Source organism: Lytechinus variegatus, chromosome 2 (assembly GCF_018143015.1).
Source record: "Lytechinus variegatus isolate NC3 chromosome 2, Lvar_3.0, whole genome shotgun sequence".
Taxonomy (NCBI): Eukaryota; Metazoa; Echinodermata; class Echinoidea; order Temnopleuroida; family Toxopneustidae; genus Lytechinus; species Lytechinus variegatus.
In genome coordinates this window covers 13,953,203-13,980,432 of record NC_054741.1, presented here as the reverse complement: position 1 = coordinate 13,980,432, position 27,230 = coordinate 13,953,203, and the positions used below count along the sequence as shown (strand labels likewise).

At 36.4% G+C, this 27,230-nt stretch overlaps 1 protein-coding gene across 2 annotated transcripts in view; it reads right to left on the bottom strand.

The window, feature by feature from the left end:
• The window catches only part of LOC121407386 (zinc finger CCCH domain-containing protein 3-like), a 56,656-nt gene extending 31,081 nt beyond the window's left edge, over nucleotides 1–25,575 (bottom strand). The window contains exons 1-9 of one of the 2 annotated variants that reach the window (XM_041598438.1): nucleotides 25,445–25,575; nucleotides 19,758–21,557; nucleotides 19,066–19,240; nucleotides 17,783–17,940; nucleotides 15,820–16,084; nucleotides 13,564–13,722; nucleotides 12,819–12,888; nucleotides 5,809–5,940; nucleotides 4,995–5,158 (exon numbers count right to left, since the gene is read on the bottom strand). In XM_041598438.1, the coding sequence (XP_041454372.1) occupies nucleotides 4,995–5,158; nucleotides 5,809–5,940; nucleotides 12,819–12,888; nucleotides 13,564–13,722; nucleotides 15,820–16,084; nucleotides 17,783–17,940; nucleotides 19,066–19,240; nucleotides 19,758–21,557; nucleotides 25,445–25,544 (3,023 nt within the window). In that variant the 5' untranslated portion in view covers nucleotides 25,545–25,575. The remainder of the gene's footprint in view (nucleotides 1–4,994; nucleotides 5,159–5,808; nucleotides 5,941–12,818; nucleotides 12,889–13,563; nucleotides 13,723–15,819; nucleotides 16,085–17,782; nucleotides 17,941–19,065; nucleotides 19,241–19,757; nucleotides 21,558–25,444) is intronic. The other variant, XM_041598440.1, reaches the window with a different exon arrangement.
• Nucleotides 25,576–27,230: the final 1,655 nt, after the last annotated feature.

The following is a 27,230-nucleotide window of genomic DNA, read 5'->3' as shown; positions in this document are numbered from 1 at the left end:
TGTCAGGAAGAGTTGTTACACATAATCTGAATGCAGATTGATTGAAAAGCTGCACCAAATAAGTGGAAAACAAAATGTGGCAAAAAGTGGTCCAAGGCTATAGATTTCATCAATTCAAACTAGCAGAAAAAGATATCTACGATACCTCTATGTGTTAGAAGTGAAGAAAATAAAATGCATACAGGTGTAATCTGAAAAGGCGTGTCTCACAGAGATTTTAAGGGTATTTCAACTCAATGATTTTAACAATTCCTGTTTGAATGATAAAAGGTTTGGAACTGTGATTGCAAGAGATGCTTAAATGGCTATATTTATTTGAATCCATGACACTAAATTGCGTTCAAAGAAAAAGGTCATATGTAAGCCTACACAACATAAACTAGAACTAGAATATATTTTTAAAAATAGCTATTTTAGCTTAAACGCAAGGCTACAGTGACACAGAAAGAGGACCTCTAATATGCCCCAGTTGGGAATATCTGTCTCCAAGTTAAATTAATTTAATTGGAGAATAGTTCTCCAATTCGTGAAACATGATGCATTTCAATTTGTCACCCACATCCTGTAAAGCAATTCAACTTTATTAAAGGGGAATCCAACTCAATAAAAAAAAAAAATATAGGAAAAGAAAAATCAGACAAGTTGATAGGTGAAAGTTTGAACAATATTGGACAAACAACAAGAAAGTTATGAATTTTTAAAGTTGTAAATATTGGTAATCACTATACCCATGGAGACTTCAAATTGGCCGCATATGGGATGTCATAGTGATGTAAGGCAAGGACTATTCCTCCATGTACTCCAATACATATTTTGGCTAAAATGTCATTTTTCCCAAAAGTTTTATTTCAAATTTATTTTTCTTTCATGATGACATAAAACAATATACTACCTGGGTTATATTTAGATTACTGCCCCAGGGGAATAGGTATTTTGGAGAAAACCACAAATCCCTGATAATAAAGTACATGGCCTATGAGAAAGTTGTCCTTGCCCCTTGTCATAATTTACTTGCTGAGTTGCCAATTAATGAAATCTACATAGTATTAGTGATCTCAATTTAAACCAGCTATAACTTTCTTATTTCTTGTCCAATTTCTTTCAAACTTTCACCATTCTGTTTCATTTAGTTTTCTCCTTCACGACACAACATTTCATGGCCAAGGCTGGATTCCCCTTTAAAACAAATCACTAAGATTAAAACCACAGATTCATGATCTATTCATTTTACTGATTCACCAGGAGCAGCTAATGATACACTACTGTGCCTTATATCGCATGATAAATGGAAAGGACAGATGAGATAGTTCATATCATATGAAGGATACCTCCCCCTCCCCCAAACACACACACATGATGACATCCTTCCCCATTTCTGCCATATCCTCATCCCTCCTAGTCTGCAGGCAAACAACCTATTTCAGACTTTTAACAATAAGTGGGTTTTCAAACAAGACGAGTACAAGTTCCAATGTGCTGTGTATATGATGTACAATTAAAAATCCCCATTAATAATACCCATTTCATAAACCCATCCTCCAATTAGCTGTCTAAGAGTAATGCGGATAATTCAATAAAAATTGTGTTCACAAACTCCGAAAATAATCCGCACTATTTTTACGAGCACCTGTCCTGAAAAAGGCAGATAATCGTCATGGCAACCACACACACCCCCTCCGATGCGGTTGTGTTGGAAAAGGGTGACCTTGTGACTGCACCATGACAATTATCCGCATTACTTTGGAATACGTTCATAAAGTCAAAATCTGGTCCCGATGCTGCTATTATGAGGATAATTGCAGCATCAAAATAATGCTGATAACTCTGGTCCTCCTCAGAATTTTACGACCAAATTATGCTGCTATTAGCCGCATAATTGGTTTATGAAAGGGGTATAAGATTCCAGTAGTCTGCAAGTTCAGACCAGTGTGTTTCGTCCAAACCTGTGTTGGCTTCTCTCTCCAAGCCTTGTATTAAATTCCTGTAATTTCTTCACAATTTCCCAAGGGAATATGCTATTGCAATTAAAGAACGAAACTCCAAAATAAGTGCTCAAGGATTTTTTTTTTATATAGGAAAACACATTAACAGGAGAATAATCTGTGTTCACATTGGTATTCCACTTAAAGAGAATTCCATATCCTCCTCTAGTCTGACCAGTCATGAAGAACTTTCTCCTGCCATCCCTCTAGATCAAGTGGTTTAGGAACAAAATTTGGAGGAGAGAGCGACCTTTGAAGAAAATCTGGTGAGCCCTACATGTACCTGTTTTCACAAAGTTTGCATTATATCATGGATCCTTCTACATGTAGTAGGATCCATGTACAACTCACAGACATGTTCTTGGGCTGACAGACTGTAGCCTACAGATGATTTGCATAGTCTCTCTGTGGCTTAGTCTATGACCTGGGGCCCATTTCATGAAGAGTTACAACTGTTGCAACTTTCCCATTATGGTAACTACCATGGTAACCTTGATTTTGATTGGCTGCTTAGCCCTATTACAATGTTACTTGCCATAATGGCAAAGTTACAACAGTTTATGAAACAGGCCCCTGGTTTTCATCTATTTTCTTGAACTGGTTACCTCTAAAACCAGAACAGAAAACCAGTTTAGAAGATCATTTGCTACTTTCCTCATCACCATCTCCTTAACTGGTTTCCAGAATCACTTCACATAAAGTAGTCTTGTTGCTATCGTAATGCTCTCAGTGGAGTCACATGTTCCGTGAGAAATTTGAAGCCGCAGCGTAGGTATTCTACAAACATTTTGTTCTAAGTAGTGTACCCAACATGCACACACTCTCGTCCCCCTGTGTGGAGATTGCTTCGTGAAGAACAGTTGTCTCTTCACCTATGCTTAAAACATTTAATGCTTTTCAAACTGGTTTAGAAGACCACATAAGATCACTTCCAAGACCACTTCTAGTATCCCCATTAAGATAATTTTACTAGATGAGGGGGTGCCTCCCAGGTTCCCCTTGAGATCTCGGCTGTTGGTTGCGCGATCGCACAGAAAATTGGCATGCAGGTTGTTTGGAACGTCATCCACAAAATATTGTAGTAGTTTATTTCATGCAAATTGTTATTAAGTGATTATGCTAATTTATGCGTAATTAGCATACAAAATCATACTTTTCCCTCTTACTCTCTAAATAAAGCTCCAAATGTTCTAATTTTTGGTATAAGAACTCTTAGTGGTGTTCTTTATAGCCTGTGTATATGAAAAATGGCAATATTTTTTTTCTTAAATATTATATTGTTTTTTGCAATTTCTTTTTTTGGACCTTTTGTTTTTCAATGAAATTTGGTGGGGACTCATCTCAGATCATAAACAGCATAAAATAAATACATTTCGACCAGCAAAACTAAAAATAATCATACATTTATGATTTTAGGCTGAAAACACAATTTGCATTGACTTTGTACACGAAATCAAGCTTTTGAAAATTTTTTGGTCTGACATGCACTTACATGATGTTGGTAATTTTGGAACCGCATAGCTGGGTGACGCGAAGCTGGTCTAAAAAGTTGTGCAAGACTGGAAAGTACATGTAAAATGTCTGCGAGCAGCACGGTCAAAAAAATTTGCGCCGTGAAAACATTGCACGAATTGCTGAGGCCCCCCCCCTGGCCTGGATAGGGTTAAAGGCATTTATCTTTACTACCACGTTTCTCACTAGAGCATTAAGTTTGCTTGATCTTCAGATTCTACTTTCATACCTACACTCTCACAAGAATACCTGTAAATTACAAGTCTTATTTAGTCCTCAAAATACCTAATATCTAATTTGAATGTTCACACCTCCCTGAACCTGATAAATTTCCTGTGGTTAAAGGTCAGCAACAAAACTTTCATTCCTATACAAACATTTTTCCCCTCCTTTTTTATAAAGTTCCTGTCATTTTCTTCTTACATACATGGCTAAAATTCAATGCATGCTTGTAGAATTTCCTGAAAAGTCCTTGCAATTTTTTATAAGAACCTACCAACTTGCAGGTATTGGGGATATCACACATAATTTACTTCCACACTGGCAAAATATCCTGGTGCTAAGTGTCTGAATTTGTTAGAATTCAAGATACAAGAAAATACCCAATATTTTTGTTCAGTATATCTAATTACCTGTCTGACCTCACGATCCTAAAATGTACCGGTACCATTCAATAAAGAGTTACATCTATTGTAAATCTACGAAGGGCTCAGCAGCCAGTTACAATGAAGGTTACCATGGAAGTTCATGACAAAGTTATTACATACGGTAGTTGAATCTTGGTCTTTTGGACACAGAAAGATTGCGCAACCAGCCCTATCTGGTTTGTAAGTATAATGCAATATCAAATTACACAACAGATAGAAAATGTAGTTTCTATCATGCTGTGCACATCATGTTGTCCAATTCTGTTTATCCAGGCACATTTGTAGATGATAATTGTATATTCCGATACCATGTCTACGTAATAATCATAAGATATTTTCTTTCTGTTTGCTGATTGCATGCACTCTCATACTTTGCCCATAGAAGTAATGTATTCTTCAGACACAGACCCTATTTATAACTGTAATCAACTAGAGTCTTCAGACTTGTACATGTCTCATAAATACTACTATTTTAAATAAACACACACACAACAAAAACAAACATATTAGTGTATTTTGAAATTGGAATGGTTTGTGCTCACAATCTACCCTCTAAGAATGGTTTTATTTTTATTCCTTTAGTACAGCACTAGCGTCCTTTGGCAAGGCATTTATCTACTTTTGCAACTCTCAACCCAGGTGTAATAAATGGGTAGCCAGTAGGAAGAAATTCCTTGAATGCTTAATGCACCCGATCAAGGTAGCCGTGCTAAAGCTGGGTTAATAGTATGCAGCGATTAGAAACATTTGTCTTAAGTGCTATATAAATGTTGCATATTATTATTACTTACGGGGCCAGAGGCAAGTGTATGTTATTAACCAAAGAAATTATAAAATTCAGCAGAAAATTTACCTCTTTGAAGTGACTTTATCTCCCTCACTTGCTCTTCTTTTTACTCCTTTTCTTCCTTCATTCTTCATCTTACGCTTTCGATGCCAGAGGGGACATTTATTTCCAAGTGTGCACTGCCCAGTCTCATTAAACTCTGCACAATCCAGAGTGTGTTTCTTTTTACACTGCAGTGTAAATCACAAGGAAAAATAAGATTACAATCATAAAATCATAAATTCTATTTTCAACATTTCCTTTTTCATCAAAAGCCATATTGTGAGCCTTATACCACATTATCCCACCTATGGTACACACAGTTATGAGGTTCGTAGATTACAAGAGCTATGCACTTACTTCATTCCCTGGGAGCATGTTCCACAGAGAAGCTGAAATTGTTCAGTATACTCCAGATATGGCATGCCGTTTGTCCCATACAGGCGAATAAATAAGTATTCGCAGATAAATTCAGTTTTTCGCTGATAGACTAAGTTTTTTCCACTTTACACAGTTTATCAAGAAAATCTCATTTATCACCGAAAAAAATTAGTTTTTTGTTTGATAAACAGGTTTTTTTTTTTTTTTGATAAACTTAGTTTTCACCTGGAAAAACATAAATATTTTGATAAACACAGTTTTCCTTTGAAAAACAGAGTTTCTTTAAAAGTTTTTGATGATTATATTGATCAAGAAGTGGCAGAAGTAAAAAATATATACTCATTCTAATTCAGCAAAAATATTTCTAATATGATTTATTATGATATTTACCATTTTATATTAAATAATTAAATGAACCTATATGAGTCAAAGAAAATCTCTGAATTATTGACTGTCTCACCTTGGCCCCACGAGGGCAGTAGCCATGAAGAAATTCCTGACACACCTCTGCCTTCTTACTGACCTTGACATGGGAGTAGGGGCAGTTATCACGGTTACAGATCCCTTTCAAGAAGTACACGCATACTGGCATCTGTGGTAAATGATATTAACAGGCAATAAGTCATTATCTCTACATTAGAGTACATGGTTCTGAAGTCAAATACTCGGAAATGAAAGGTCAAGTCCACCACCCCACAAATAAATGGATTTGATTGACATGGAAAGATAAAATCAAACAAGCAGAGTCCTGTAATTTCATCAAAAATTGGATGTAAAATAAGAATGTTAGCATGTGGTTTCAATAATGTTCACAAAAAAAAATGGATGAAGAGTTTCTAATCATAATGAGGAAAAGTAGATAATTAGGAGTATATGTATATTTTCAAAATTTGTCTTCAAATATTATGTTTTTGCAGTGGTTATCTTTCTGTGATGTAGTTTTATGGTAAGAAAGTGATTATCACCATCTTCACCTTTAGTTTCTTAATTGTAAATTGTGGTGGTTGTTCTTTACTCCAAGACAACGTTCTCATTATACTTTATACATTATACTGATACCCCTTTCAGAATCCTTCCACTTCGGCAAAATAGTCCATGCAAAACACTGAAAATTTTTAATTCAAAGCAGGCTGCACTTTGATATACCATGAGCAACCCTTAGATGCTGTTCTCATTATACTTTCTAAAACTAGTTTACTGGAAACCGGTTCAAGAAACCAGTTTGGAAGATCGCTTTGCTAGGGTTCCCATTTGATCACCCGAAAGTGGTTTTCACTGGAAGCGATCTTGTTGAAATGGATACGCTCTTAGTTTCACATGAAATATGAAACCGCAGTGTAGGCATTCTACACACAACATGTGCGAAGATCGCTTCCTGAAGAACAGTTGTCTCCTCACACTAAATCTTGAACCGAACCGGTTTGGAAGATCTCTTCCAAGACCGTAGTTCTCATTACACGTTGAACTAGTTTCCTGTAAACTTGTTTTAAGGGGTCATAATGAATATAGGAATTCTAATCCAATCGGAGAGCAAGATAATCAAACAATCTTACAAACAGGAAAACAAACAAAAAAATTATTCATAGTGCTGATATGTATTAGACCTCTCTTTTTCATTTGTTACATGTATCTCCCTCTTTTGTTTTAATGTGCAACGTTTATCCTATTTGATTATGCAAATATGTTACTAGATTATACACTGTACCAAATGAAGGTTTGTTTTTCTTTCCTTCCGCCCCCCCCCAAAAAAAAAATGATGAAACTACTTTTGGTCATTTTGCTAAAGTTTAAGATCAATTTCACTTCAGAAGTTGTATGTGACACAACTCTTTTTTAAGTCACGCCTCTGTATGTACATATAAAAATACCTCCCTCTCCTCCTTCCTGTCATACATGTATAATTTACATAAATTTTCCCATCTATTTTGTTGTGTTATCTTGCCTTATCATAACTACACATGAGTTTATAATACATGCTGCTCCCTTTTTCTTTTCTCTATCAGTGCAAGTGTATTCATTTTGCATGAACAAAAGCCATTCACACGCAAAATTTGTACCGTAATTTGAGTGAAACTTAAACTGGAATTCACCTCCGGAGTAGAATTTGAATTTGTGATTGTGATTAGCGTTCATGATTCTAATCATGTTCTAGTTTGGATTCACACATGCTAAAATTTTGTCATTTAGCCTTATTTTTAACTGGAATCATTATTCCAATTACGATTTTTTTTTACTGTGTGAAAGGGCGGGTAGTGTACTAAAGTTCATTGCAAATATGCTGAAGGCAAGTTGCATGATAATATTCTTAAAATTATCCTCTCTAAAAGCATTCACATCAATTCACATATCACACATTTTGGTATCTGGTATGTGGTGCCAGCCACTCGCTAAAAAAAGAAAGGGGGAGGGAGAAAAGAATATAAATTGGATAGGAACTGTAAATTCAATTTCAAGACACATTGAGAACACATTATTCTTCCTGCTGTTTTTTGTTTCTTTCCCTTTCTGGACCAAATTTCACACAGCTTTACAGCTTAATTCCATAACTGATTAGATAAACCTGTATTGTCAAAACATTTGGATTCTGGCCAAATTTCCAGAGTATAGCAACTGTAACAATGCAAATTTTCCCATCCAAAGCTAGCCGTGTTCCAATCACATCAGAATGGTCTAAATGATTTGACATTGATGGACCAAAGTTGAATGTTTACCACTAGACAAGGACAAATCTTTGAGAAATTATGGATGCAATGTTTTGAACAATACTGGATTATTCGAAATTTTATTCCATTTCTGATAAAACAAGAGCACTGATTTTTCTATCACAGTGCACGTTAGCTTTCATCTGGGCACTTGACAAGCACAGCTAGTACAATAATAATATTAATATGTCAACGGCAGTCTGTAGTTTCCTGGAAGAAGAAGAATTACAATAGCTTTCAATTATTTGGAAATGTAGGAAAATTTTACTGTATAATGCAATGAAAATTAGTTCATATATTACTGTTGTACAGTGTATATACACATACTGTTATGACTTCTATGTAATCATTATGAAACAAAACGTTTATTTATGTGAAGTGATTTCCTCCTCCTCCTTCTTCTTTGCCTTCTTACTCTCCTTCTTTCTTCTTTTCTTTTCTTCTTCTACTTCTTCTTCTTCCACTACCATCATGCTATCCTCCCCTCCTCTTACCCCCCCCACATAAAGTTATAACTATATTTGGTAAGACAAAGTGTTCCTTTTTTAATTTGGAAGTCAAAACCTTAAATTAATCCACACAAATGTATAAATTGCTTACACCCTGTATAGTAGCCCTCTATCCTGTGTACATGTATACTGGGTATTGATAGAAACCTTTTTAAACAAAAGGAAATTGATCATCACTGGTTACGCATACACAATAGGATGCAGGTACAAGATAATTGCAAGTAAATAAGGAAGTGTGATCTATTCTTGTATTTCCTTAAAATAAACGTAGGAACGTGGAGTTATTCCATGGTGTGAACACAACTTGTGGCATAACCTTGTCATGTGACACAGACATCTCAACTTGTCTTGTTTATACAATTAAGCTCATTTAGGAAACCCAGTAATGGCCAATGACGTTTCCGCTGGTAAATTAATCAGGGCTCTCTCACTCTCTCTCTCTTCAATTCTCTACTCTATTCAGCCCCCACTTTCCCATTTTAGCTTCAGGTGGTTGTGTTTGTAGGGTGACATTAAATTATGTGGTTGATAAGTTGAACCTTGAACACTGAGCTCTGTTTCCCTTTTGGTAGCAGTTCAAGTGCAGTGCAAAATCAATACAATAAATTCCAAAAGTTTAGAACATCTACATAAAATGTGTTCTGAAAAGCCATAAAAGCTTTATTACAAAAAAAATCTGGACTCTGTCTTACAAAGCAAAGGTTTTGATAAGTTTATATCAAAAGCAAAACTATCATCACTTAACAGTAACAAATTAGATCACACATCAAAAGGGTGAATTTGATTCTTGCAACTCTTTGCAAAGGAGGGCCTTGCACATCCTATGTAAGGGTTGCTAATATATAAAAAAAATATGATGCATGTCTCTTCTCTGCACAGGTATCTCTGCATACAGTTTTATTTTAATCTAAATCTTTGTCAGCTTTATTAATTTGTTTCTTCTTCAATATCCTCTCCCTTTGAAATGATATTTTCCTCTCAGATTGAATTTTCCACTTTCATTTGTTTCTGACAAGGACATGCATTTGGAGTGAGGAACTGGCTGTGTTTTCAACACAATTTCCTAAATTGACATTGCCTGTTCCCTCCAAGCCTTGAAAAGTCTGCTCTGTGTTGATAAGAGTGGCTGCTTCCATTGAATGTATAAACAAGAGAATGAAGAATAATATTGAGCCGGTACTCGGAAAATGAAAGTAGATGTTCAAGATGTATGCAATTGGTTTGATTAGCAGTAGGCCTACTAAGGGAAAGAAATGCAATTTGATATCCACCACACTTTCATACCTTGCAATTACAAAAATATCTGTGAAATCACAAAAAATTATGGAGTAATTTCAGATGATATCACATGGAGGGCATGATGATGGGAAACCTGTGCATCAGACCATAAAAATAATGATTTATCATGGCTTGATGCACATGTTTTTACTTTTTTTTGTCTCCAACATGTCTGCTTCTAGGGATGCTCAAGCAAGGCCTCAAATTAACTATCCTTTGGGTAAGTCCTCGTGTGCAGCTTGTCTGCTGTGAAAAGGGTTTGAAAATAGACTAAGGTAGTGTCCGTTTACATTAGTGATCAACGAACCAAGCTGCGTCAGTGACAAGACCTTTGCTAACTTGCGGAGCTCATTGTATACAGTCCGACCTCTCTTATCCGGATCTCTCCATTATCCGGACGCACACTTGCCGAGATATTTTTTTTTTCAATTCAATTGAGTAGTACGGTAACGTATGTAAGTAAATGAGATTGCAATCTAAACTCATCCTTTTGATTACATATATTTTCCAATATAGTCTACCTACATGTAAAACAACATTATTTTTCATGAAAATATCTTGCCCAAATCACTGAAAGAACTTAGGCAGGATAATTTTCCAGGAAATTGGGGCGCAGTGCAAGCATTTCATCACGTTCTCTTTTTGTTTCCCTGCAAAAACAATGCACGTCTCGCTAGCTAACCCCAGGCTTCAATACGGACAGCGCTATCTATCATGTTTAAGCCTACAGTCAGTATAACAATGGCTGACATGGCGAAGCTGCGATAGCCGCGGCGATGATCTAATTATAAAACTTAGTTTCATCGAGTCATTCATTCTCTTTCTTTTGAGGTATGCTCGATTTATACCTCAATCCTTTGAGCAGGTAAATTATCAAACAGTTTTGGCCACCAATTGATTTTATTTCCGTATAATTTGCACTGACACTGCAGTGAATATTGTCTGTGTATGCCCACTAAATAGATTCCGTGCATCTACTATCGCGGAGGCGGCTGCGTGTATTGAATATTGGGTCTCCCAGATCCGGATAAATACCTTTATTGGTGCTGGTCCCAACGTGTCCGGATATGAGAGGTTGGACTGTATGTGCATATGTATGAGGGTCTTGCATATGCAGCAGTTACTGACGATTGTGGCCAATCATACTTGTTTTGCAGCAGAGAACTTTTATTGGCACTTATGAATAAAAGTAGCCCCCCCCCCCCAGCGCCCCTGCAAAACTCTTGCAGTTTTGGTATGAGAGGCCAACAGGATTTGTGTGCTTGCAGCCACTGTGGCCTGTAGCAGTGCTGGCAGTGCTAACAAAGAAGTCTTCCACAGTGCAATGACTTGTAAATGCAGCAAACACATCTTCACTTTTCTATGCTGATCCTATAACTTTTAACCCCATATATTCAAGCCTTCCTGATACAAAATCTTCTTCATCACCTGCCATGTGTATTGAGCATGTGACAATGCATGATCAATTAATCAAAGCTTTATTCATGAATATTCATGAAATTCTCTAATTGATTAATGATATTAGGTGTGGATAAGTTAGCTTTTGGAGTAAGCTATTTTGCAGCTGAGTATCTATCAATTTGGAAACAGAAGTCTAATAACCAAAGAAAACATATCAACAACTATTCACATTAGTAAAGTCCTCGGGGCTAAAGCACCTCAAATTGTTGTCTATGCATTCAGGTATGTTCAGGTGCAATTAGGGAAATATTCTGTATTTATTACCCAGTATTAATATTCCAGGTTTGTGAGTGATCACAAATAGAAGGAGCCTAAAAAAGCTGAAGAGTGTTGAAAAAAAAGAGCTGAACTTGAAAGAGCTCCTTAATTTGTACAGAGGAAATCTAAAATAAGCTGAAATTAAAGGGAAATCCACAAAAACTAAAAGTTGCTTTTAGAGGAAAAGGGAAAAACTTGACAAGTAGATCTATGGTTTGAACAATATGGAAAACAATAAGAGAGTTATATTTCGAAAGTTTTAAAGGAGAGTAATCACTATACCTATGGAAACTTCTAATTGGTCAAAAGAAGCTAAAAGAATTGTTTCATGAAAAGTATCCAAGCAGACAGAAAAACCCCCAATCACAACCTGTATGTATTTTAACATGATATACCTACACACACAAAAATTTGTTCAATACTTTTGTCCCAATTATTGAAGAGGAATTTTAAAACTAAATTTGGCGGGTGACAAACAAACAGATGCAAAGCTTCATGCCTCTTCTACACTTTGTCCGGGGCGGGGTGAAAATACATGATACAATACAACTTTCATTAGCTACCCATATCCGATATATTTTGTAGCCTGTAGAGTTTATATATGTGAAACAGGAATTTACAAAGGCCAATTCTGGGATCAGTTGAATCTCTTTTCTAATGATCAGGAATGCATTTAATTCCCTCATACTGAGAAATATGGTGTGTCGGAATGATCATTAGGCCCTACTTTTACTTGGGATCTTGTAGGTGTATGTAGGTATATGTATATGTGATTTCTTTAATTATTTATTCATCATATATTTTTTTCATACAGATACCTACATGTATTACTACGTTCATATATATTCTGCCATCTCAGTCTTTACTTTGATAACACATGTTATGTTACCATTTCCTTAGAATTTGGACAGAAAACATAAGGTGTTTTCCAGTTATTTGGTTCTCTACCTGGCATTCCAAGGGCCAATGTAAGTCTTAGCTGGGTTAGTGATATTCAGTGTGATCGTTTTTCAGCATATATTTCATAGTGCAAATATGAAATATGGGAGCATAGAAACGCCAATGGGTAGTGATATGTGCTGTACAAGCAACATCGTATTATCATTATTATTAATCCATATACATAGCTTCACAAAATTAGATTTATGTAAATGAACCAGTACTATTATGAAATTGTGACAATTATCCTTCATTTCAAACACTATCTCACTCAATAAGTGTTTATCGCATCTACATAACTGTTTGTTCCCCTTTAGACTCACCTTATCCTTGGAGACCTTATGGGAGAAGGGACAAGAACCATCGGTCTTCTTACAGGTTCCTCTCAAGAATCTACACATTGAGAGAAATATGAGAGAATGTATAATACATGACAAATATGAACTACTTTTATGACATTGCTGAGAGTAGGAGGGTTGGATCAAGGATGGAGGATGCGCTGAATCATTCTAAGTGGAGAGAGGGGATACATATGGATGAATGCAAGATGAAGTATGAGGTGAATCTGGTCATGCCCGGTCAGCAGGGACAAAAACAGTACTTTAATTTGGGACTAATAACTGGCTGACTGACAAAAAATTATTTATAGCTTTAATACATTGAAAACAACTAATTGTCCATAAAGGGAGTAAAAAATATAATCATTTGATATCAAAATAGTCAATAGTCAATAGTTTGTTGACCTCACATCACCTTTTGACATTGACTGAGAAACTTGTTATTCATTTCACATTACTTGTATTATCAAATAAAAACCTCATCACATTAACTGAATTTGATGAAACATTAAAAAAAAGATCAAACATCAATTATTACCACAACGTAAATTCTCCGAAATGACATTTCAACCATGACCCAGTCAACCTGAAATTACACTTGTCTAATTTCTAAGAAAAAAAAACAATTCATCAAAACTAAAGCAGTTATTGGTTCATTATCATGCATGCAAAATGGCTTGTTCACGAAACAGTGATATCAAACAACCTAGAGAAGTAGAATCCTACTTACTGTGTGCAGACAGCAATCTTGTCTGGGTCATGAATGTAAGGGCACTTGTCTCCTCTGTGACATCTGCCATAGCGATTGTAGAACTTGCAGTACGGCTCCCTCTTCAGATTCTTGTTGCCTCTCTGGATCTTCTCCTGTATTGTCCGTCGAAGGACACGACTGGTGAGGATAGAGGGATGGACAGAATTTCGATTTCATTCCATTAATTTTTTTTATACGGTTTGGAGCAGGACAAAACTAGTGAAGATAGACATCAAGAACTAAGAGTGATTCCCACTGCCTCTCAAAGAAATGAAATGTTAAGGTACCTTGTTAAAAGTCGGAGTAGAGTCTTTAACAGGAGAGAATCCACAAAGCCACCTTTCATTACCAATTTTTACATTTCATCATAGAAATTGGGAATGCAGGAAAGCCCTAATAAAAAGATGCATAAAAAACCTTTGAACCCGAAAAGCCAGAATACCAGCTTCACCATGAATGCACACATACCCGAAAAGCCAAAATATCGGCTTCAAGTCATGTGATTTGAAAAGCAAGGGTTTTAGATATCAGGTGACCTCTAAAAATGATGCCATTTTAGAGATATTCAGTCAATAACATCTGTTTATAATTTTGTCAACGATTGGCTTCCATTTATAAGGTTTTAGCATAAAAATGACCAAAATAAACTGCCCTACCAAGAAGGCTTGTGTGATAATACACAGTGAATCGTATACAGACTATGCCTAAGCTATTGTTGAATTTTACTTCGTCAAAGCAATGATTTTGAGGCAAAATTTGAGATTATCGTTAGTACGGGAAGCTAAGCAATATCAGGTCAGGCCGGGTACAAGCGGAGCTTACCTATTAAAGTAAGGTGCCGCTGACATAGTTGGGCTCATATCGTGAGAATAGGAGATCATTTATTTCAAATGTCATGTATTCCTTCATTTTGCCGATAATCTTGATCTCGGCAAATAATTCAGGGTGATGGTAATGATCGTCTCGATTAATTCAGGGTTCAAAGGGTTAAGGCAGGATTTCTGCTAAAAGGCATGGGATTGACTTTTGACAAGGTACCTAGGATAGACAGTCTATAAAACATGGTTTCATGAAATTTTGCAGGATAGGATTGCTAAGGATAGACTGGTAGACAGAATGGTTTTTATTCCATAGAATTTCCATATAGTCGGTCGTATGAATATTTATTGAAAGAAATTATCTGAGCATAGTATTAAGGTTTGGCAAAATGACATTAAAAATAATAATTTTGTAAAGTCTTGATTATTTTGATTGTCTCATACAAGCAGTTCCCCAATAAAATACATGGCCTTCATTGAGTCATTAAGATTTCATATATTTTGTGTGTGTGATGTAGAGTGTTGGATTAGACATTGAATGCATGAATTAACTAAATTCTTCATTTTCTAAGAAAAAAAGCATTTCATGAAATTCATTATCAATGAAATCATTCATGACATTGCAAAATTCAACATGTACAACTCTGCTTAATATCCCAAAATGGATTTTTGGAAATTTTGTTTTTAGCAATTTGTGTCTTTCAATAAAATTTGTTAGCAAGGAGGGGGGAGGTGGACTTTTGCTTTAATTATTAATATGAATAAAACATAAAGATCATCAAAATGTTCAATAGATTATGAAAGAATTCTATATTTGGATGGTCACATGGGTGACAGCGTTTGCTTTACCCAAAGGCGATAAGGGTCATTCCCTTAGTTGCCCACCTAATCTGCCATGTTGCCCTCAAAATTTTCCTTTTTTACAAAGTGGTTACAAAGCCCAGCGCAAACTACACAGCGACACAGTTTTTGAAAAATAAGTCGCATTGAGCATTAAATGGGAAAGTTCAAGAACTAAATTCATTTCCTTTGCAGTTTGGCATAATGATATAAATGCAAAAATCAAAATTCTTCTTTGCTGCACGCCTTGCCTTTAGAGTAAAGTGCAAATTAGCTTTTAATTTTAGCTGATGATCATGTTATTACGATTTACGACTGAATTTGGTTTTATTCCTACAGGAAGGCTCAAAATGGACTGAGAGTTTGATTTCAGTATTCATACCACTGTTCAGAATTTTGATCAATAAGATTTTATGTGTTGGAATGTTCATACCATTATCAAATGCTTTGAAAATCAGATAGCAATGGATCGTGTAATGTGCGCCAGGCTTTTGGCAATTTAAAAAAAAAATCACCTTGACCTTCTTCAGAGGGCTTTCTGCAAGGGCTGATGGGTGAGTTAAGGACATAAACTTACTTCGCAACCCACTGTGTGCTGGATACCCTCACTGCACTCTGCCTCTGAGACCATCTGTGCATACTGGCAGTCCATGACCTAGAGAGGGAGCCCTGTCTTAACCTCGACGTTGCTGTTGATCTGTGGGATGATGATGCTAAGACAGCAGGGGAAGAGCCCGATATTCTCCTGAGACTCTTCCCTGACTTGCTCTGATGGTAATGGACCCCTTTAGCTATGACCAACCGAGGTCTTGGATGCTTCTGAGAGGGGCTGGAAGGAGCTGCTGCATGAATAATTGTAACAATAATGTTATTACTAATAATGATAATGACGATAATAGTAATAATAATAACAATAGTAATAATAATTATATTCATAATAATAAAAATATATGCACTCCTACATTAAGACAGTTGATATGACATACTGTAATTTTAAAAATCATTTTCCAGGGTGGTCAAGCAGTTAAGCTAAGCTTATAATGGCAATCCTTGCAACCTTTTTTAAAATCTATTTTGTTCATTATTTTGCTTGTAATTAGAGACAATTTTTTTAATCAAATATTTTGTTACATACTATGTTTATTGCATTTTCTTTGCTAATTTGTTCAGTAGCAGAAATCAATAATTCCAATTCATACCTATAATAATCGCCATTCCTTTCGGATGGCATAACAAGGTAAGAATTGAAAATCCCGGGGTAAACTTGGGCCAATCTATTATGGAATGCTCATTGCCAAATCATGCACCAAATCCGTCTCATTTAAACCCCGCAGTAACTATTATACTGTACATATATATTTTCTAAACCAGACAAGAGTAAGAAACATATAACTGAGTAAACAATAAACTTCTATGAATTATTGGGTACATATTTGTCATGAATATTGATGAAGATGAATCCTAGCATTCCATTGAAGTGTAAACTAAAATTCTTGTTTCAGTATAGAGCTAAATCTGGGATTTCTTCCCCTCTTATTATTAGGAGAAATGACTGGGCTAACCTATTTCATACAAACGACCAGTTCGGGTGTCTAGCCTGTGCCAATTTGTGAGTAAAGAATAAAATATCTCCAAGCTGTCCTTTCTAGCATTACACCACACCTTTTTAAAGGTCAAGTCCACCTCAGAAAACTTTTGATTTGAATCAATAGAGAAAAATCAGACAAGCACAATGCTGAAAATTTCATCAAAATGGGATGTGAAATAAGAAAGTTATGACATTTCAAAGTTTCGCTTATTTTTAACAAAATAGTTATATGAACGAGCCAGTTACATCCAAATGAGAGAGTCGATGATGTCACTCACTCACTATTTCTTTTGTTTTTTATTGTTTGAATTATACAATATTTCAATTTTTACGTATTTGATGATTAGGACCTCCTTGCCTGAAGCACAAAGTATCAAAATAACGGAATTCCACACGTTCAGGGAGGAATGAACCTGATTTAACATGACAATGACGAGAAAATAAAAATATTTCATATTTCATATAATAAAATACAAAAGAAATAGTGAGTGAGTGATGTCATCAGTTCCCTCATTTGCATACCGACCGAGATGTGCATATAACTGTTTTGTGAAATGAAGCGAAACTTTAAAATGTCATGACTTTCTTATTTTACATCCGATTTTGATGAAATTTTCAGTGTTATGCTTGTTGAATTTTTTTTCTTTTTATTCAAATCAAGTTTTTGTTGGGGTGGACTTGTCCTTTAAGAAAGAAGAATTGTTAAGAGACCCTTTAATTGCCCTCCTATCCCTTCCTCTTCTTCCTTGTATTTGTTACCATAGAATTAGTTTTTGTGCTAAAAATTCTGGATGTCGTGCAAAGTGGCCTGCCATTCTCAGTTTCCTATCCCTTAATTTGTTTGTGACCTTCAAATGGTAGACAAACATATGGATTTGTATTTTTAACATGTTCCTTCCAATAACAAACAAATAAATATGACATTGTCCTTCAACGATGGGGAAAGACCTACATGCTGATTTTCTGATGAGCTTGGTCCTGGTTTTCTTGAGAAGTGGTTGCTTTGGGCTGTGCCCTGTCACTGCCGTTGAGTTGTTGTGTTGAGAGTTGACGAGACGGAAGCGGGTGCGGAGTAAGACCGGAGTGTGTGTAAGGACAAAATGCATTCTCCTGCAGAGATCAATTTTCATGGAAAGAAGAAAATAATATCTGATGACATTCACTTTCCACATTCTTCATTTCAATATGAAAGTTGTTTTTATGTGAAGGTATTGCATAAATTTGTTAAGTTAATCTTTAACAAGATTTAATTGTCTTTCTTTAGAGAAAAATATGTTCACTCAAAACTATAATCTAACCCTGAGGAGATTCATTACCAAACAATTCTCCTAATACTAATAGTACCTCTATTTCAAATGTGGTTTTGGAACCATTGTGTATTTGATCACTGATCACAAATCCACAAATAATGATAACATTTACCTTCAAGGACCATAACTTCAGTTTTCATACTACCTAAATTCATGGTCATTAAGCAAGAGAGAGAGAGAGCAGAACAATCTATGTAGAATTTCAAGGGCAAATATATGGCATTGATATATGAAAATGGAACGATGCAAAAATAAATTCAGATTCAGACTTTGGGAAGGGAATTTCACTTAAAACTTTGCAGAAGATTCAGATTTATGCATACTTGGTCTAAAACCAGTAATCACTTCATCTAATAACCAGAAGGACTATCTTCATTTGGGCTAAGACCATGTGGTCCACATTTGATTTTGTTTGACTGGTGCAGCGATGTGGCCCAGTGAAATAGTCTCTAGACTTTGAAACAGAGGTTCGTGGGTTCGGTTTCCAGCATTGGCATGAATTCCTTCAACAATAAATTAGTCCACAATGTGATGCACTCCTTCCAGATAAGGTAAATGGGTACCAGGCAGGAATTTTATTCCTTGATATGAAGTGTGCATAACAGCTGCTCTGCTTAAGGTAGTGTAATTATACTGTACTTTATCAAATTCCCAGAACATTTAATGAGCATTTGGTCTCATTATCACCAGGTCTAATTAGTTCTTGGTCTAGTTCCATTTGACCCAAAGAGGAAATCAGCCCAAATATATAGCCAAACTGGACATTAAGGTGAACTGATTATTAGCCCAAGTGGAAATTAGAAAAAAAATATCTGGTAGGTGAACTGTTTGCAGACAAACTCTGGAGTTGGACTTACTGCTAATCAGACCAATTGCTCATACATGTAGACCAAGCAAAAGTGTGCCATAGTACTATTTTGTTTACCTGCGCATGAAGGTATCTGGAGTGGCAGGTTTAGAAGGAGTTGCTTTCTTTGCTTGCCACTTGAAAGGGGATGAGCTTGGTGACTGCTTAGGGGGCATCTTCCGGGGAGTCCTGCTGGAAACCTTACGCATCTTGAACCGACTCCTAACCACTGCGGTCCCTCTCGGTCGACGATCTATAACAGGTTAAAAGTGCATCACATTCACATGGTGAATTCATAATAGAAGTATTATTTAGGAAATCTCATACTCCAATAAATTCATTTTCAAATTATAAATTCCATAAAAAAAAACATGACTGAGACAAATTTGTTTGCATTTTGCAAAAAAAAAGAGAAAAATAAACTTTGAAAAGTTATATCATATATTTTCACAATATACAATTCACTTGATTATATAATTTCTAATTATCTATTCATTCCAAAGTGCAAAATCTCTGGGGTCTAGTATTCAAGTTATGTAAGTAGGCCTACACAATTCACATAGGTAGTTCATGTACATGTATAATTAACTTTCTTAATTGAGTTACAATATTCGTTTTCAACACAGTCAATATTGTACAGTGTTAATTACATTACTGTTAAATGTCATGAATATTCATTATTCTGAATGAAATTAGGATGTATCCAATTTGCAATTTATAATTTTTGATAGTTATTACTTGATACAATACTGAAATGTAGCAATCATTACCTATCTTATGCTTTGACTGCTTTCTGTTTGAAGTTGAAGTCAGGGCTCTCTTTGTTGTGTTCTTTTGACTGGATTTTGCTTTCATCCTGTTCAGTTTTAGCTGTGAATGGTGAGGGATCACTATGGCAGACTTTTTTGGACTTTCCAATGCAGGCGGATGACCCTTGACCTTTTTGTATCTCGAGTTGATAGCAACATGTGGTTTGCGTGGAGATAATGAAGACATTTCAGGTTGCGTTGGGGAAAGCATTCCAGGATGTGAAGATGCCTTAACAAGCTTATACCTACTTATCCTCACATTGCTTTTGGGTACATCAGTTTGCTCTGCTAACTTTGGCGCAGATGTACTGACAGCTTTCCTGTGATCAACTTTATGTCTAGAAATTACAGATGAAGACAATTCGGGTGACAATTGCTTCTTCATTTTGTACTTAGTTCTAATGATTTTCATCCGAGGGGAAATAGATTTTCTTTGCACCAAAGGCTTTAATCCCTCTTTCATCCCTATCCCTGCCAGAATTCCATCAGGCATCCATTTTTTCTTCAATAGATTGTCTGTTCCCTGTGCTTTTTCTTTGTTAGTATTCCCTATATTGCTAGTAGATGCCTTTGCTGAATTAACCTTTGGAGCCAACCATTTATAATCACTTCTTCTTGGTAAAGCACCACATTCAGTTCCAGCTGCGCTCTCTTCAAGTTTTGATTCCCTCCATCTGTCTTCGGTACTGCTTAATTTCAGTTTACATTCTTGATTACTTCTAAATGCCTGGCTATCAGCCAGTGCAGCAGTGTTTTCAGTTTTTGTATCCCTAACATTGACACATGGTGGCTTTCTGGTGCCAGCAGTGGATTTAGCTTTGCCTTCATTTGTGCGAGTTCTGGTTTCTTTTAATCGAGCAATATCCACAAGGCATTTGTCCAATTCCTTGGACAGAGTGGCAAGAACCTTAGCACTTTGACGCTCTCCTTGCTGCTTCTCATGAAGGTCAATTCTGTTGGACTGCTCTGGCATAATCGGTTTGGTAGCTGTGCTATCACTTGCCAGGGCCTCTGAAAGTTCAGAAGATGAATTAACAGAAACTGTTTGTTTTCTTACATTCCCTGATAAACAATAGATCTCATCAATTTTGGCACCTGATTTTGAGGTATTTGAATTCTTAGATGTTGGTAAAACGACAATCCCTTTATTTTGTTGTCTGTTTGACACTGATGACCTGTCCCTTGATTCATATTCTTGTGATGTTGCTTTTCTTGCAGGAGGACCATGATCTGTTGAATCTGCTTTACCCAGTCCTTCTGGCATAACCAATGTAGATACTCTTGATGGAGGACATGCTTTGGATATTCCTGAATTTGCGGTCTCTGTGGAAATTAATTTTCTGCCTTGTTGAGATACAACACTTCTCCTTGAATGATCATCTTTCCCTGGAAGTGGATGTTGACCAGATTCTGAGGATTGCTTCTTCTTGCTTGTAAAAACATCAGTTTTGTCATTGGCACTCCTTTCGATTGCAGTTCTATACACATCCTTAGAAAAATATTTGTATCTACTAGCCTTGCTGGTCAAGTGGTCATCCGATCTTTCCTTTGGTTTCTTCCAAGTTAACCTGTCCTTAGAGGGAAAATAGTGAGAAGTCTGTGACTTATGACCTTGCTTTTGAAATGTATAGCTGGTTGAGGACGGAGACGATGATGAGCTGGGTCTTTCCTTGGTCCATGAGAACTGGTTTGAGATGTGTCCTGATGCATTTTGCTTGCTCTCTTTATCAGCAGGCTTCTCTTTATGTTTGCTTATCAATCCTGCAAATGAGAAAAACACAAATACAACATCAACAATTCGTAACTAATTATCACCCATGTTATGAAAGTTTTTATCCACTAATCCACTAATGCACTCAACCCAGGTAAAGTGAAGACTAATGAGTACATGCATAGGTTACCTCGCCTATCTGGCAGGATTAAATGTACTGAATGTTGTATGGAAGAGATAGCTCAAGGCACTCACACACATTGTGAGATTTAGTATTAACTTACCTCACAAACCCAACCATATTTGGGTCTGGATTTCTGAGAAGTCAGCAAACATTGAGTCATTAAGAAGTAATGTTTGCTGAAACTTGCTCCAGCTTCTGACCGGGGATCCAGGTGAGTAGCTATACAATTGTATATTTTTGTTTTATTTTACAAACTAAAATTCTTTCAAAAATAGCAAAATTTTTACCTTGGCCTGGAAAGTGGTTTTGCATGTATCTTCCACAGAAAAAAAGGAAGCTTGATGGTGGCGTAATAAATTTGACAACCTAAATTCAGCTCTTTGGTAGTTTTATAATTGTGTCTAAAATTCATTGTACGCGCAATACCTAAGATTATTTGATAAAATATGGGCAACAATAAATGCGATACCTTCGAAAACGTACTAAGCCCAAACTTCACTAAATGGGCTACAATAATAGGTTGCATCTTTTAGCATACACTTGTTTTTATGTTACAATAAATCTGTAGCAGTGGTAGTGAAGTGGAGTCGAGCCTGCACGAACTTCGCTCGATGTAGTTAAGAGCCACAGCCCACACAGTGACAAATTGTGCACAATGGATAGCGGAGCGTTCAACGCTAGCGGGCGTGTACAATTTGCTCATTACATGACGTCATGCAGCCACTGTCGAGAGCCAATTTATGAATGAAAATAACATCGCTTCATTGCTGAAGTAACATTTGCCGATACTCCTTCTCGCTACGCACCGGGGCTCTTTCCGGTAAGTAGCAATACATAACATATTATAAATATAATTTATGAATATTAATCATTAAAAATAGAGCAAATTTCGCTAACCTCGGCCTCGAAAGTGACTTCTCTTGTCTCTTCTACGGAAATACAAGGAAGCCCGTTGGTGGCGCTAATAAATTTCACAACCTTGATTCAGCTCCTCGGTAATTTTATAACTGTGTCTAAATTCTTTGAATGCGCAATTCTTATGATTAATTTACAGAGCTACCAAGTCTCACGCATTATGCGTGAGACTCAAGCATTATGGACTCTTGTTCATCCCCTCAAATCTCTGTCTCACGCAACTATCACAGCCTATCCCCATATACATTGTACACAATGTCTGTGATCTCACTCAGATTCACAGAAAATCTCATGCATAGCTGGTCTTTGAACTTGGCATCTCTGAATTTACTAATCATGGGCACCAATAAATGAAATACCTTCAAAAACAAAATTCAAGATTATTATTGGCGATTATAACACTTTTGTTGCAATTTTAAAATTCAAAAAGATAATAAAAAAAATAGAAAAAAAAAATATGTGCCTGGAACGAAACCAGCAGTACACGAATGTCAATCATACGGTACGGTAGGTAATACGCATAGAGATGTATACTTATTTCTCTATGGTAATACGTCATACCAAAGTCTATACAATGAAAAGATTGGACACTTCACGGACTTCGCATAGTGCCTTGCGTCAATTTGCATGTAAAAATAAGTGTACGTGCCTAGTCTTTCCCTTGTCCTGTCATTGATATGAATATAAATCGAGCGCCCTCTTTAGGCGAAAATTGATATCCATGCTGATCAATTTTCATCTCCATAAAATCTTCACTAAAGATCAAGAAAAGATACATGTTTTTTAAAAGAAACTTCAAGGAGAAGTCACAGAAGGATCTAAATGATTCGGTGTCATACTGAGCAGCAGAATGTGAAATACAAAATTATGCGTGACATTTTATGTGGGCAAAAGCCCAGAATCTTTTTGATGTGTCGTGTGTGCTGCATGCATACGACTGATATTCCTTCGCACGCGAGATGCTATGAACCCATACGGAGCCCGCCAGGTGACATGAAGGAGAAAAAAATCTCTGTTCATTATTTCGTTCCCTCGAAATACCATTTCGTGGCCACGCAATATCATTTCGTTCCCACGCAATACTATTTCGTGGCCACGCAATATTATTTCATTCCCTTGAAATACTATTTCGTGGCCACGCAATATTATTTCGTTCCCACGACATACTATTTCGTTCCCACGCAATATTATTTATTAGTCACAGAAGGATCTAAATGATTCGGTAAGTGTCATACTCAGCAGAATGTAAAATACAAAATTATGTGTGATATGTTATGTGGGCAAAAGCCCAGAATCTTTTTGATGTGTCGTGTGTGCTGCATGCATACGACTGATATTCCTTCGCACGCGAGATGCTATGAACCCATACGGAGCCGCCAGGTGACATGAAGGAGAAAAAAATCTCTGTTCATTATTTCGTTCCCTCGAAATACTATTTCGTGGCCACGCAATATTATTTCGTTCCCTTGAAATACTATTTCGTGGCCACACAATATTATTTCGTTCCCACGACATACTATTTCGTTCCCACGTAATATCATTTTGTTCCCAGGAAATATTATTTCGTTCCCACGAAATATTATTCCCCTCTCTCCGATCCACCGTGCCGCACCAGCCGTGTATAACACATGGGAACGAAATAATATTGCGTGGGAACGAAATAATGTTGCGTGGGAACAAAATAATATTGCGTGGGAACAAAATATTGCGTGGCCACGAAATAGTATTTCGAGGCAACACAATATTATTGCGTGGCCACGCAATATTATTTCGTTCCCACGCAATATCATTTCGTTCCCACAAAATACTATTTCGTTCCCATGAAATATTATTTCGTTCCCACGCAATATTATTTCGTTCCCATGCAATATTATTTCATTCCCACAAAATATTTCGTTCCCACGAAATATTATTCCCCTCTCTCCGATCCACCGTGCCGCACCAGCCGTGTATAACACGTGCAGCATAGCAACATGCTTTGGTATGGTATGCGCTGATGGTGATGGTGGGCCCGAGGTGCCTGCCCCTCCCACTATTGGTGGAGCAAAAAAGAAAAAAAAGGGAAATAAAGGAAAAAGGAAGGAAATGGAAAGAGAAAAAAAGAAGAGGAAGACGTATGAATAAAATAAGATGAGAGGAAGAAAAAAATATTTCATGTCACTAAATAAAATTTTCGCTCGCGCTTCGCGCTCGCATTGTCTTTTAAGTAATTCACATATCTTGTCTGTTTGCATTTTTATACATAACTTGTTTTCAACATGGAGCTTAAATATCAAGTTTGGAAGTCAATATACAAAACATATTTCCCCCTCGGAAATCGAACTTTCATTTATTTGTGTGATTTACAAATTGATTTTTAAAAAGTACTCTGTAAAATTTTCAGTTTTATTGTCTGAATATTAACATTTTCCACTCGCGCTGCGCGCACGCGAATTTTTATTTATCAGGTACCTATCATTTTCATGTATTTCATAAAGTTATCAAAATATCCCTTTTCACGTCTGATTGGTAAAAACGTATCTAGCGCTGCCATGCTTGCATTTTGATTGGCGGGTTATGCATGTCTCAATATTTATTAGGCCTATATAACAAACTACTTAAAATCCCCTTTTCCTGACAGTTTATCGAAATTTCAGCTACGTAGCGTAGGATGAGTGGGCATGGGTGGAACGAAGCACGATCGCACGAACTTCGCCCGAGGTATGCCTAGGTCTATGGCTACACAAATTCCAACGAGTGGTGCTGTAAAAAAAAAGTGAAATTATTGAAAACAAATTTTATCGTTTCAATCCCAAATTGAAAAAGAGTGTACCTTTTTTACTTAGATTATATACTCACCGGCCAAAAAGGATAATTCATCGGCAAGCTTTTGGCGTTCACTTCCACGTTTGTTCCCACTATTTTCACCCTTCCTGATCCTGCTCCCTGTGTTTACCATTTTGCTCTCATCTTTTTTTCTCTTCACTCCGCGATAATTCGGTATAAACAGCAACAGTACAGTGGCGCACAACTTCCAAACGGGGGGAAAAAATCAGATAATCAAACATGTTGAAAAAGTTCATCTTATTCATGGCCTGGGAGACGGGGGTGCTGAACCAGAAGCACCCCTAGGATTTTTCAAAGTGATGCTGCGTATATATAGAATATGCACCACCCTGTGTAATAAATAGTCTAAATTTGACCAAAATCATCTCCATTTTGAAGCGAAATACCCCCCTGTTTTGCTTGTTGATTAAAAAAGAGCATCTCCTAGCTCTCTGCATAAATCGTTAATTCCCAGGGCATTCATTGTCTTAACATTACGAGGTAGGCAGGGCCATGGGAACAATTTTTTGACTTGGGATGAGGCTGATTTAATTTCCAAAGAAATAAATAATTTGAAAAGTAGAAAAGCAAAAAACAAAACAAAAAAAATCACTACAAGATGGAGTTCAAATTGGTCCTGAAAAATTTGAAAAGCAAAAATAAAAAAGGGTTTCAATACAAAATGAAGGTAATTTTGGTTCATTTTTCATTTTTTACGAATCTTCCAGAGTAACGGTGCTGCCCAGGCGGGTAGCCAGGGGGCGGTGGGGTCGGCTGCCCCCTTCCCCCCCCAAAAAAAAAAGAAGGGAAAAGAGAAAAACAGAAAAAGTAAAGGGAGTAAAGGGGAGAAGGGCATAGCTCTATCGTTTTTCTTTCTTTTTCGTCAAAAGAATACAAACCTAAACGAAATGTTCTCTCTCGATCTACATACAAAATTTTGCTTCCGCGCTCAGCGCGAGAAAAAATATCAGAATTGCCTTTCGGCCCTTTGTTTCCCTCACCATTTTTACTACTCCGTTTTCCCCCTCCCGGCCATTTGAATTGCATTCTTGCCAGGAATCATTATGTATACATGGATGTAAAGAGTATGCAAAGTATTTTTTTTAATTGCACACAAAAAATATCGGCTCTTCTGTTTTCTGTTCAGAGAGGGTAAACTTTTATGCCATCACTCCTCGAGTCCCCAAATGCTATTTCTTCCACTTTTCAGCAAGCAATTTTTTTGGCAAAGTATCTGCTCTAAGGGGGAAGCATATTAAATTCGTGCCATGCTATAGCATATATATATATATATATGCAAAAGTGGAAGGATGGAACTGGGATGGAAGTAAACCTAATTCTATATTGCTGCACATCCATCTCCTGTCCTGTTTTGCGCAATTTGATTTGACATTTTGATTATCACTAAAGTTTCTTTAACATAAGGAAGCGCTTAATAAAGGCGAAATTACACATTTTTTCCCCCAAAACAAATCACACAGGTTTCCGTACTTCGCGAGCATGGGAAAGGAAAAGTCCCTATTCTACTAGCTTGCACCATCCCTTTCACATTTTGAGCTCGTTTTTCTTCTTGATCAAGTTATATATAATCTAAGAAAAGTTTCAGAGAAATTTCTAAAATTCAGAGCTTTAATGCCATTTGCGGGAAGGAATATTGCCTATTTCCTTTTTTTTTAATATACCCGTCTTCTACTTTGTTTTGCGATTTGAGTTGACGAAGTTTAAAATCAAATCTTATGTGACCAAGGTAGAAACAATTATTGTAGGCCAAGGATTTTTGTTCTCTATTTTTATAAAACATTTTCAGCTTTCGCAATTC